At 41.3% G+C, this 13389-nt stretch overlaps 2 protein-coding genes and 1 long non-coding RNA gene across 4 annotated transcripts in view; 2 read left to right on the forward strand and 1 right to left on the reverse strand.

The window, feature by feature from the left end:
• LOC309339442 overlaps positions 1-13368 on the forward strand; it is a 130562-nt gene extending 117194 nt beyond the window's left edge. The window contains exon 2 of the long non-coding RNA XR_014155355.1: positions 10350-13368. This is a non-coding gene — a long non-coding RNA (uncharacterized lncRNA). The remainder of the gene's footprint in view (positions 1-10349) is intronic.
• The window catches only part of SH3YL1 (SH3 and SYLF domain containing 1), a 474176-nt gene that overhangs the window by 27781 nt on the left and 433006 nt on the right, over positions 1-13389 (reverse strand). The gene's annotated exons all lie outside the window — the stretch shown is intronic.
• On the forward strand, positions 122-9612 carry ACP1 (acid phosphatase 1). 2 transcript variants are annotated; one of them, XM_081857522.1, is made up of 6 exons: positions 122-267; positions 5479-5552; positions 6090-6203; positions 8264-8325; positions 9212-9317; positions 9445-9612. In XM_081857522.1, the coding sequence occupies exons 1-6, from the start codon at positions 225-227 to the stop codon at positions 9520-9522; spliced, it is 477 nt and encodes a 158-aa protein (XP_081713648.1). In that variant the 5' UTR covers positions 122-224; the 3' UTR covers positions 9523-9612. The 2 variants fall into 2 exon arrangements, with proteins under 2 accessions (XP_081713648.1, XP_081713649.1); XM_081857523.1 differs by lacking the exon at positions 6090-6203 and adding an exon at positions 6260-6373.

The raw sequence follows: 13389 nt of genomic DNA on the forward strand, positions 1-13389 counted from the left end.
GAAAGGGAATTAAAAAAAAATAAAAATGATTTCAACTTTATTTCGTATCCTTCACATTCGCCCCCGCCCCTCCGGCATTATACGAAGACGGCCGTCGGCTGCCGTAAAGCGGGAAGGGCGGCTTTTCGCGACAGTTGCGAGGGCCTCCGAACTGCCTCTTTCGCCTCATTTTCCTGTTGGCGGTTTCTGAAAGAAGGAGAGAGAGAAAGAGAGAGAGAGAGAGCATGGCGGCCGGGGAAGCTAAGTCCGTTTTATTCGTTTGCCTGGGTGAGTGGAAAGTGGGGCTGGAGAATGGGGGAGGTAAAAACGCAGCTTTTTAAAAATAAAAATAAAAATGCATGGGGTTTCATTATTATGCTTTTCTATGTGTTGGAAACCGCCCAGAGTGAGTAGTTGTAGTAGTGGTAATAGTAATAACAACAACAACAACAACAATAAAATAATAATAATAATAATAATAATAATAATAATAATAATAATAATAGAAGTGTTATGCAAGCTAACAAAATATGTTCATGGACTTGGAATACAAAAATGTGCTGCACATTCATATTATTCAGTTCTCTATCTTTAAGCTGTCCTGTTTCCTCCCCCAATTACAGTGGTACCTCGGGTTACATACGCTTCAGGTTACATACTCCGCTAACCCAGAAATAGTGCTTCAGGTTAAGAACTTTGCTTCAGGATGAGAACAGAAATCGTGCTCCGGCGGCGCAGCGGCAGCAGCAGGAGGCCCCATTAGCTAAAGTGGTGCTTCAGGTTAAGAACGGACCTCCGGAACGAATTAAGTACTTAACCCGAGGTACCACTGTATATCAGAAGAGCTAAGCCAGGAGCAGCTAGAAGAGCCACGGCATTCTTACTTGTGAAGAAAGAGATGGGCAGCCAGAGCGGAATCCAGTGTTACCACTAAATCTCTTAAAACTTGTACATACAAGAGCTGCCTAGAAGCGAGAAACATTTACATTTGGAGTAGGACAGAAGCTGCCGTGCTCTTTGTGGTGATGGAAGGAGACTGTTTTACATAACACCACCTCCCCCTGGCTTTATAATACATCTATTACTCATGCGTTTGGAGGGGGTCTGTAACTTGGCAGACAGAGAGAGAAGGCCTGAAATACAGGATAAATCTGTCAATACAGGACTCAGCATTTTACACTGAAATGCGGAACAAACCTGTATTATACAGGACAGGTGGCAACCCTACTTTCTGATGATCTCCTGGTTCAGATCTTCCACCTTCCTTTGTGGCACTGGCAGAACTATGTTTATCCTAGTAATGGGAAGGGGCATTGGTGAGTTTAGTGGTTTCCCACCACCATCACCTCCCCTGAGGAATGGCTGAGTTGGGAAGGTAAGATACAACTTGGATACTAGGGCTGGGTGATACCTTGTTTTCAACATCCCAATATATCACCAGCTAAATATGATATCTTGATATATCACGATATATATCTGCGGTGGCGGAGGGCCTTGCTGCCCCCCACGAGGGCAGAGGGTGCATCACACTTCCTCACAGCAGCAGAGAGCCTTGCCAGGCCTCATGGCAGCAGAGGGTGCCACCCTACATCCCTGTGGTAGCAGTGGGCCCAAGTGTGTGAGGGCTTGTCTTCATTTCTTATTGGTTAGGACGGAGGAGGGAGAGAGCAAACAAAGCTGGAGACACCAGTGCCTGCATATTATGTGCCTGCAATTTATCTGCAAAGTATCGTTCCACTGAGGAATGGGACGTTATTAAGTCTTCAGCTTTTATTTCATCGGTACATGTCCTATGTTTACATTGATTTGCAAAATATAAAGCTGGTCAAATATCACTTAGCCTCTGCTTTTGGTTTGTAATAGGAGTAGTGGATATTCTTTACATAGCAGACTATAAGCTACTTAACACTTGAAGAGTAACATGTCTGTGGTTCTCTTGTGGTGTACAGTACATGTGAGAAATAAATGGGAAGGGTAACAACAGAAATGAAGGCTGCATGCTGCTACATTTGCTCAGAAGTACCACTGAATTATGGGGCTTACTCCAAAGTGCATAGCTTTGTTTTAATATTCCTGTTGGTCCCTAGGGCATCACTGGTGTAGGAAGGACTCCATCTGCCCCAGTGCTGCCCTGGCGAGCGAAAATAAAGCATCTCTTTATCTTGACAAAAAATTCTCCCACAGGCATGCTATCATTATTCGAAGGTCTTAGAGACGATCTCTCTCTCTCCCTCCCTCTCTCTCTGTCTCTCTCTGTGGTGTGGCATTGTTTTGAGAATGTCCTGTTTCCTAAGTCCCTGGTGCTGACTTTCTAGAAATGGTGCCATGAGAGAGAGAGAAGGGAGGTTCTTTTACAAAGGTAAAAAGAGGTAACATTGGCCCTTCACCCTGTTTCTTAGATTAGTGGACAAGTTGAAACCTCTCCATTTAACCAGTGTAGTCCCTGGGGTTCAACAGTGTCACCTGCTGAGAAAATTATTTAAAGAATAATACTTCTATTTTGAAAAGGGAAGCCAAATCATTTGGGGTTTTAGGGGCCATCAGATGTTGATAAGAGCCGATTACAGCTCAGGTTGGCTACTCCTGGTATTCAGTCAAAAAATCCTCTGGAAGAAATGGATGAACCTTTCCCTGATAGCCGGCACTGAAACTACCCTGCAGAGTGAAAGCAGGAGAGGAATTTTATGGAAGTTACAGCCTGATTATTAGATTGCTGTTACTCTGCCCAGCCTCGTTGCTTCTGAGGCAAAAGAAACATGAAATGACTATTTTGAAACATATATCAATTGGTAAAAATCAAATAGATGCATCTAAACATGGGCCCTGTCCATAGTTGTACAGTCGGGACTATGTTTCAGTGAGGCATGCACAACAATCATTCAGTGGATTATGCCTGATATATCTCATTCCTTTGCCCACATGTGAAGTAGAAGATGAGATATCACTTTATGAAACCTTTTTGCTTGATTAAATAGTGATGATGGAGGTGCTGCAGCTGAGAGAGTGGATGACGTCTCTTAAAATCTCTAAACAAATGATAGTGATACAGTTTTTCTCTGTCTACATTTAGAAATCCTGCTTTTAATCCTGGCTGGTTGCTTTTGGAAAGTGTTCAACTAGGATTAGACTAGGGTCCGGCAGCATGGTGTGGAGACTGTAGATAGAGCTCGCTCCTTCAACGCTTAGAAGCAGTGTTAGAAACTGAGATATGAAAACTAGGAGCTAAATGGCACCTTAAACCCAGGTTATGGGTGCAACAACAGAATGTCTGGGCACACTTTTTTAATACCAAGGAGACAAAGCTGAAAATGAATGAACTGCAGCTAAAATATTATGTTCATTTTCCACATGGTCTCGTCCTTCCCCTGCCCAACCCCCTAATATTACTAAGAGGGTCTCTTCTCCAGTCTTCAGAGAGTAGCTGGAAGTGAGGAGGCAGAAAAAGGTCCTCCTGTAAGGACAGGTGTAGTACTGCGCCCAGAGCTCAGAAGCTGCTCACGCTAATGAAATTCCCTGTCGCAAAATGCACCTAGAGCACTGAGAGTTTCGAACACTGCTTGGAAGTTGGGTGCTACTCAATTAAATTGATTGGCAGTAGATTGGACGTAGTTAGAAGACAATACCTATTTGTGCGACACATTTGTTGTTGTTGTTGTTTAGTCGTGTCCGACTCTTCGTGACCCCATGGACCAGAGCATGCCAGGCACTTCTGTCTTCCACTGCCTCCCGCAGTTTGGTCAGACTCATGTTTGTACCTTCGAAGACACTATCCAACCATCTCGTCCTCTGTCGTCCCCTTCTCCTCGTGCCCTCCATCTTTCCCAACATCAGGGTCTTTCCAGGGAGTCTTCTCTGTGCGACACATAGTTAACTTAATTTGCTTCCACAATGTGTGGTTTTGGCCATTGGACAGGGATAACTTTAAAAGGAGATCAGACATAGTCATGAAGGATTGATTCATCAACAGCTTCAGCCATGACTGGACATGGAAGAGGCATCTAGAGCTGAACTAAAACTCCTGACTGGCAACAGCAGGAGTTGATGCAGCAGTATGTACACCACTGCATCCACAGCCCCACCACTCACATTGGGGCAACATGAAAAAGTTCCTCTTCACTACACCAGATCCTTGGCTGAGCCCATGGCCATCAACTGATGGCATCAGAGCCAGCTGAAGAGCCAGTGAATCCTGCACTGGCACACATTTTGTGAGTTCCTGCTGGCAGTAGCCTCTATCTGCCATTTGAGGATCAGTATTGAAATTTGGCTGTGAACACCCCACCAACACTCTTTGCTGGTGGGGTTCTCTGCCTAATCTAGTCCTCTTCCAGCACAGGAGGGCGAAGCTGTTAGTGTACCTCTAGATACTAGCAGCTGGAGGGGACAGAATACTGGAGAGGGAAGGTGCTGTCAAGTCCTGCTTATGTGCTTCCTGGGAACATTTGGTTGGCTGCTGTGTGAAAAGGATGCTGGATTAGATAGACACTCACTCTTGGTCTAATTGAGGTCCCAGGAGATAGTTATTATATGCTTAGTAGCTACGTTAAAGTTGCACTGTAGACCGTTGTCAGCCAAAACGAGAATGTGTGCATGTTGTCATTGGAAGTTGCATTGCTGCAGAGTGATGAACAGACTGAAACCAAATAGTAATCCTGCCTTTACTGTTTTAGTATCAGAAGAGGGATTATCCATTAATGACCCCTTCACAATGCAAACACTGAGTTAGGCAACACCACTTTTATACCCATTATGTTGAGGTGCAAGGAGAAGGTTGGCCTGTAGTTCATCTTGTAGCACAATTCTATCTGTGTCTACTCAGGGGAACAAATCATATTAAATACAATATGACTTACTCCCAAGTAAACAACTCCAGGGTTTCAGATATAAGATTTATTTTGTAGGGAAAGGAGATGGGGCAGAAATGAGTTAATACCTCCCCCATGTAATTTCTTGTATCTCCTTGTTGAGCCCCAGCTTGTATTTTACTAGTATGAAGTTAAAGACTGCATTACAGTGTACTTGTAGCTTGAGTCAAAGCAGGTAGTTGTTACTCAGTGGAAAAGTCTGCAGGTCATAGGCTGTGATTTCACTAGGTGTCTTAGGAACTAGGCTTAAAATCTGGAAATGCTGGTGATTTCAGTGGAATGTGTTGGTGAAATTGTCTTTTGGGGATGTAGAATTCAATCTGTAACAATACATTGTCAGCAATGCTACTGGAAACCAATAAAGCCCATAGAACACTGGTGTGTACTGACTTGCAACAATCCACCTCTGCTGAAAGTTGGTTGCTATTGGTGAACAATAATGGGCTTCTCGCAAGCCAGGTGTGGAAGTCAGGAAGTGAACACTGCTGTGAAACTGCACAGAAGGGGGAGCTGATAAACCCTGTGGCTTTCTTCAGTTCTTCACATCTACCTCCACAGGTTCTGGAATGTTTCACTTTAAGAACACAGGAGTGAGATATTGCATTTTAGAGTCTCTGTATCTTTATTTCCACAGGGAACATTTGCCGCTCTCCTATAGCCGAAGCTGTTTTTAGGAAACTTGTGACTGAAGGAAACATTGAAAACAAGGTAAGTTTTATTTTAGCCGCCAAAGCCGCCATTCTGTTAGCATGATATAAATATTTTGACCTTACCTGCATCCGTCTGTACCAATTTATCAGCGTTTCTTTACCAAAGCCAGATTAAATGTATTTCCATCAGAAGTGCTAAATGGCAGACTGAGGGGCATCCCTTATCAGAATAGGCTCTGTGTATGCTCTCAGGACATCAGTTGTATGAGGCATATGCTACTGCACTGCGGACAATATGAGCAAGCTAGGGATCTATTGATTAAACCCCTACTGGCAAATCAGCTGGGTAAACCTGAAACCTAGTATACTAAATATCTTCTGGACAAGTATAATGGTATCACAGTGGCCGTGGCAAAGTTTCTTTCGGTAGTCATACATATCAGAGATCATCATACTTAAGACTAAACAAATATCATCTCAGTCTCCCTCTGCCGGGGGGTTGTCTGTATGAATCTGCATTTTATTCTGAATCTGTGTTATGGATTTTTGGACTGCAATAAAGATTATTATTATATTTTGACTTGTTTTTCTGTAGTGGAGGATAGACAGTGCAGCAACATCTACGTATGAAGTAGGAAATCCTCCAGATTATCGAGGCCAGAATTGCATGAGGAAACATGGTGTTACCATGAATCATATTGCCAGGCAGGTACTGTACCCATATTGCTTTCACTGTATGTATGCATATGTTCTTGTTGTTCACAGTGGGTGATAGACAGCGGTGCTGTTTCTGACTGGAATGTGGGGCGCTCCCCAGATGCGAGGGCTTTAAGTTGTCTGAGAAATCATGACATTCAGACGGGCCATAAAGCACGACAGGTAGAAAGAGTCTGTTTGTTGTTTTCTGGAAACTATGGGTGGTGCAAAAGTCTTGGTAACTGCTGTAGGTTGGATTGCGCATGGATTGGCAAAGTATTAAATGTTTAACTACTCAGTGCCGTCGTGGTTAGAGCAGTGGAAATTCTAACAGCATCTGCGTAAAGTGGTTGGATGAAGCCGTGTTCCAGAGCCTGTTAACACTGTTCCCTGACTGAAATGATTTCAGTGAAAACAAAACAAATTCCTTCCAGTAGCACCTTAAAGACCAACTAAGTCAGTTCTTGGTATGAGCTTTCATGTGCATGCACACTTCGTCAGTTCTTGATATGAGCTTCAGATGCATGCACACGAAAGCTCATACCAAGAACTGACTTAGTTGGTCTTTAAGGTGCTACTGGAAGGAATTTGTTTTGTTTTGACTATGGCAGACCAACACGGCTACCTATCTGTAACTGGAACTATGATTTCAGTGGTTAGGAATATTACTATTTTATTTCTTTGCTAGCCAAGGTGAATCACTTGCCATGAACCTAGTTTGCCATTTTGTTGCCCATTCCTCCAGTTTAAAGAGATCCTTTTGAGTCATATTGCATTTGGCTTTTCATAGTACAGTGGTATCTCTGGTTACAGACGCTTCAGGTTACAGACTCCGCTAACCCTGAAATAGTACCTCGGGTTAAGAACTTTGCTTCAGGATGAGAACAGAGATCGTGCCGTGGCGGCAGTGGGAGGCCCCATTAGCTAAAGTGGTACCTCAGGTTAAGAACAGTTTCAGGTTAAGAACGGACCTCCAGAACGAATTAAATTCTTAACCCGAGGTACCACTGTACTAAAGAATTTGGTGTTGATTGCAGGCTTGGACTTCTCACCTCTGGCTGCAGTTCATTAATAAACAAGTTAAATCACACCAATCCCAATAGAGACTCACTGTTAGCTTCCCTCCATTGTGACAACTGTTCCTGGTCCAGAGCTTAAGCAACTCTGCTCCAGTAGACAATTGTAGGATATAAGAGATGGCTAAATGATATTGATTTCAATGTCTCAGTTAAAATAAATGCACATAATTTATCAAAATTCCTTTAAGGCCTGACCTTCTTTAGATGGATTCATAACTGCAGCATTTCTGTTAGACAAAGGATGTGTCACATATTCCCTTCTGACTTTTTCTTTCCTTTCGTGAAGTCTTGCTTTAGTTGTTTTCCACATTTACAGATCTTTTTATTGTTGTTCCTTTAGCTTCACTGGTGCCCTTTTTGACCTTAAACTCCCTTTGGTCCACTTCATGTAAAACCCATAGAACTCAGCATAGATTAGAGCCTCTCAGCAGTCAAACAGTTCTGCCTGCCTTCTGCTTTTTCTTCTATTTCTCTTGATATCTTGATTCCCCCCCCAAAAAAAAAAAAATATTTAAAAGCTTAACAAGGAAAGCTTAAATGGTATAGTTCACATCTGTTGTTTTCAACACATCAAAATGTGCTCTGAATGTTATCACAGTTCAAAAGAAGAACTGATGGAATCTTTGGAAGAGCACATTGTTGAACAATACTTTTACGTCGTAATCATTACAACCCTATCCCAGAATTTCTGAACAGTGTTTGATTTTTGAGAGATAATATGAGCAATAACTTGTGTAAATGTTCCCTGGCCAAATGCTAAAACACTAATTGTTCTGTCTCCGGTTTTATTTTTTGACAATTGATTTCTGAGCTGCTTACTTTGCAGCTGTCAGTTAGCATACATAAATGTCGTTTGGCTTTAGAATTTTAAATATGTATTGCTAACTGCCATCACTGCCACACTGGCTTAACCTTATTTTGCATTTTTTTTATTAAGAATTGTTGTGACATGGATCTCTGTTAACAGTGTTTAAACATATTTGTTAAATTCTAGGTTACAAAAGATGATTTCCTGACGTTTGATTATATGCTTTGTATGGATGAAAGTAACTTACGGTAAGTTGTGAAAACTATGTGCTTTTTGCTTATAGATGATGATAGTTCTGATTATTCTAGCCTAAATGGGTTGTTTGCTACATTTAGTGCCTCCTAATAGACACTAAAGCCCTTAAAGAGTATTCCCTAAAGACACTAAAGCCCTTAAAGAGTATTCCCACTACACCCTTTGTCTAAAACATGGGGAGGGAAACAGATTAAATTCCAGATGTTATTGAACTACCCTCAACTCTGGCCAGCATGGTCAATGCATAGAGATGATGGGGGGTTAATTCAAACACAGCCGGAGGACCACAGGTTCCCCATTCTGGATCGGAATAGCATTGTACCTTTTGCATTATAGTAATCTATTCCTCATTTGAGCAAATGATTGCCAGGATTACTCTGTAAGAGGAGAACAGGCTGCTGTATGAAATCTATATTTCTGGTGGATCCAGGTGTTATTTCAAGTCAATGTTCTGAAACTGTTGCATATATTTCCTGAGCCTCTCATTAGTATTTTTGGCTCCATAGTGTTGGTATTCCATAACTTACACTTATACTTGGGTACAACATTACATAAAGATATGTGTGTTAGATGCTGCATACTAAATCACATCACACTGTTAAAAGTGTGTGGGTTTTTTCCTTTATACACTGATTTTTGTTTCCTTTATGCACTGCAAACTCTAAGGACATCTTAGTGTCAAAGGAAAAAAAGAAGTGTGCATGCACACGAAAGCTCATACCAAGAACTGACTTAGTTGGTCTTTAAGGTGCTACTGGAAGGAATTTGTTTTGTTTTGACTATGGCAGACCAACACGGCTACCTATCTGTAACTGAAAAAAAGAAAGAAAGACATGCCGCACTTAATGACAAAAAGTTGCCTAAACTTTTGTCTTGTAGAGATCTGAAAAGAAAAAGCAATAGTGTTCAAAACTGCAAATCTCAGATTGAGCTGCTTGGGAGCTATGATCCACAAAAGCAGCTTATTATTGAAGATCCGTACTATGTAAGTATTCAATTCTATTAGTCCTTTTTAACTCAAAATCAGTGTTTTAGCAATCAGTGTTGTAATAAAGAAATATGTTTAACTTAAATTGGTTCATTTTATTTTTTGTCTCTGCTTCTTTCTATAGGGGACTGATGAAGATTTTGAAACTGTTTATCAACAGTGCCTTAGATGTTGTAAAGCATTTTTGGAGAAACCTCATTAATGGGGCAAGTGTTTGTGAAAGCAAATAATATTTAGCTGTTCTGTAAAATTATTCTCAATTGATATTAAATTGTAAAGATTCTAAAAATAAGTCCTTTTTTAGCATACTTAATTTCATGATGTGCACTGCATCTTGTACTTGAGAAATGGTAGGCTTATAAAATTAATATTGACCTTGATCAAGCATCTATATAAGGGGGAAAGCATCCAGTACTGACAAAATAAATGTGTGTGATTCTTGGTATACATATTCCACATAGTATGTAAAAGAATTCCTGTATGCATACTCTAAATATGATACACCTATGCTGTTTTCCATTGCTACTTGTATGTATGGTACTTTTTAATCTTAAACATCTTTCTTAGAAGTATTTTTTTGGATGTTTTGTCACATGATTAAGAACTGAAGACTTAACAAAACAGTCTCTCTTTACTTTTTCCATTATTTGTGATTTGAAAGAGAGAGAGAGACTTACAGCCATATAGAGTTGAGCTGTATGAATTTCACAAGTCTGCATAACCACAGAATAAGTTTGTTGTGTGGTCTCTTGATGCATAGTACAGTCTCCTAGAGTCTTGGTCTCTCTTTTTTTCCCTATTTATTAAAACAAAATCTAGCCTTTAGTCGCTGCTGAGATGATGCTTGAAAGAGGATAAATACAGCCTTGTGAAGTTTTGGAGCACAAAGTGTTCTTTGCAGATCATGTGTACTAACAGAAGCCGAGTAAATTAATTAAATATGCTTCACTTGCCCTAACATATACAACCTACAACCGTGTTAATTTCCACACAACAGAATTTCGGCATTACCTTCTTTTTAATCATAAGTATACACAGCCCTGCTTTTGAATTATGGTGCTGGAGGAGACTCTTGAGAGTCCCATGGACTGCAAGAAGATCAAACCTATCCATGCTTAAGGAAATCAGCCCTGAATGCTCACTGGAAGGACAGATCCTGAAGCTGAGGCTCCAATACTTTGGCCACCTCATGAGAAGAGAAGACTCCCTGGAAAAGACCCTGATGGTGGGAAAGATGGAGGGCACAAGGAGAAGGGGACGAGATGGTTGGACAGTGCTCTCGAAGCTACCAGCATGAGTTTGACCAAACTGCGGGAGGCAGTGGAAGACAGGAGTGCCTGGCGCGCTCTGGTCCATGGGGTCACAAAGAGTCGGACACAACTAAACAACAACAACAACAACATACACAGCCCTGGCTATAGATGAGAAATGTCTGAAGAGAAGAGTTAAAAGGCCAGTAATTGCCTCATTGAGAACTAGGACTGCTCTCTTCTGCTTCATGGGCATTCCCTTACAGATCTATAAGCGAGATTTCCTTTTGACATTTTCATTTAACATTATCATGGTAATCATAATCATTATAATTTTATAATTTTACACCGCCCATCTGGCTGGGTTTCCCCAGCCACTGGTAAACATTCTATAGATCATAACCACATTCGCCACTTTTTAAAAAGTGATATATGTTTAGTGCCTACACCCTCCTGTCTCTTACAGCTGTGATGCCTTTCCTGAATATCCTCATGCTGGAACTTCTATGTGCCTCCATCATGTTTTTTCTTTCCCATCATATCAAACACATACTCCTTGGCGGTTTGCTTTCAAGTGGCTTCATCAGTTACTGATACTCCTCGGAGCTTCTCTTCCTAAATTGTTTAAAGGATGCTTTTAATACTCTTCTCCCATCTCCTTTCTTGTAAATAAGCTGTCTTTCATGACTGTGCCAGTTCGAAAGCATGCCAGTGCAAGTAGATAAATAGGTACCGCTGCGGCGCGAAGGTAAACGGTGTTTCCGTGCGCTCTGGCACTCGTCACAGTCCTCCGTGCGCCAGTGGCGGTTTAGTCATGCTGGCCACATGACCCAGAAAACTCTGTGGACAAATGCCGGCTCCCTCAGCCTGAAAGCGAGATGAGCGCCACAACCCCATAGTCACCTTTGACTGGACTTAACCGTCCATGGGACCTTTACCTTTACCTTCTTATCACCTCTTTGAGGTTCAGTTCCTCACGATGCAGAGCAGTACAGAGAGCACATGGGTAGAATCCTTTTATGGGGTGCCATACTTTTCCCTGCGTTGGTTGCAACTTGGCTTAGAAGAGCTAGATAGACCATGGGATTTGAAAAGATCACTAAATCCTTGATCCCAGCCTATTCCTTAAAATGTCTGGGCATGATGACAATATGTGACTCCCAAGTTGGCATTGCTTAGCTTCTCTCTTGCCCCACCTCCCTTTCTTGGAAGAGCATTTCATTATTGCTGCTTCAAAACTGAGCCAAAGAAAAGCTTCTGCTACCCAGAAGCAAGCAGCAAAATCCATAGCGTGTCACAAATGTGCTTTACTGCTTCTAGTAAAGGACACTACTGAGTGCAAAACTCCTCCGCGTAATAAATAGCTCAACATATAAAGCACATACTGAAGGGCGTTGACAAGAATAAATGTCTATTTGTAAATAGTTGGATGTCTGAGCTATTCCTGGTCTACTGCTTGGTGTCAAGCCCTGCAGTGTAATAATGCATGGTAGGCTGTCTTATCTTTTAAACAGCCAATTATAAAAAATGTTTGCCAAGATCTTTATCTTCCTACTTAGCAGAATTAATAAATACAAGCTGCAGACAAGAAAATAGGAAGTTGTCATAATAATTCCTTTGGCTGAGTGTTGCTATAAACAGTGGTTGTTGAAGTATTTTGCACTGTGTGTACACATTAAGACATTAACATTTCCCCTCTCGCCTACTGCTTCTCATGTCCCAAGCACATTTGCAATATTTATTTATTAGTTTATCTTATTTATTAGATTTATATACCACCCGCCATCATAAGATTTCAGGGCTGTTCGTGAGATTAAAACGCAAATAAATAGTTAGAAACAGCAAAACAATACCCCCCCCCCCCACAGACACATTTAAAAGGCTGTGGAATATTAAAACAGCCAAAGGCCTGATTGAAGAGGAACGTTTTTCGCCTGGCACTTAAATATATATAAAGAAGGTGCCAGACAAAACTCCCTGGGGAGATTATTCCACAAATAGGGAACCACTGCAGAAAAAGCCAGTTTTCATGTTTCCACCCTCTGGACCTCATGTGGAGAAGGCACAGCAAGAAGGGCCTCAGATGATGAATGCAGAGTCCAGGTTGGTTTATATGGGAAGAGGCGGTCCTTGAGGTTCTGCAGGTCCTGAGCCTTCAAAGGGAAGCTGAGCTTGAATAGCCTGCATGCCTCAAACCTTGAAGTGGGGCTAGTAGATCTTGGAGCAGCATGAATCAACTTCCTGTTGGTGCTGCTGGACTGGCATGTTGTGTTCCTGGTTAAGGACTAGCATGGGCAGGGAGGTTTAATGGTGCTACTAGATAATACTACACGTTTACTGAGTGTTGAGGGCAAACTTTCTTTAAAGCATCTAGATTCAGGTAGGTAGCCATGTTGGTCTGGCGCAGTCTAAATAAATTAAAAAATTGTCCAGTAGCTACTGGACAATGTTTACATTTTTTTCTTTAAAGCAGGAATAGTGTTCTTTGAGATTAGATCCATATTTTGGGTACCTTTCCCATTTCCCCAAATAACAACCCTGCTGGATTTAAAATGCACCTAGTTGAATTCCATTGCGTGCAAAACTCCATAGCTATTGATTTAAAATGTCATAGGAAATTCACAGGCAAATAGCTATAATTTATTTTAATAGGCTATGCTCAAGTGCTGCTAGGAATATATTTTTGTTTTAATAAAAATGTTAAGTTTTATTCCTGTAAAGTTTACAGCCGTACTAAAGTTAACTGTCATACTACTTGACTTGAAAATACAAGAGCAAATAAAATAGGAAAAAGATCAGCTTAGCTGTATTGATCCTTG

Source organism: Podarcis erhardii (genome assembly GCF_964252035.2).
Source record: "Podarcis erhardii genome assembly, chromosome: 3".
NCBI classification, from domain to species: domain Eukaryota; kingdom Metazoa; phylum Chordata; class Lepidosauria; order Squamata; family Lacertidae; genus Podarcis; species Podarcis erhardii.

Coding starts and splice junctions, on each gene's coding strand:
- ACP1 (XM_081857522.1), top strand. CDS start 225: ATGGCGGCCGGGGAAGCTAAGTCCGTTTTATTCGTTTGCCTGG. Junction 5,553..6,089: donor AAGGAAACATTGAAAACAAG/GTAAGTTTTATT, acceptor GTTTTTCTGTAG/TGGAGGATAGACAGTGCAGC. Junction 8,326..9,211: donor ATGGATGAAAGTAACTTACG/GTAAGTTGTGAA, acceptor TTTGTCTTGTAG/AGATCTGAAAAGAAAAAGCA.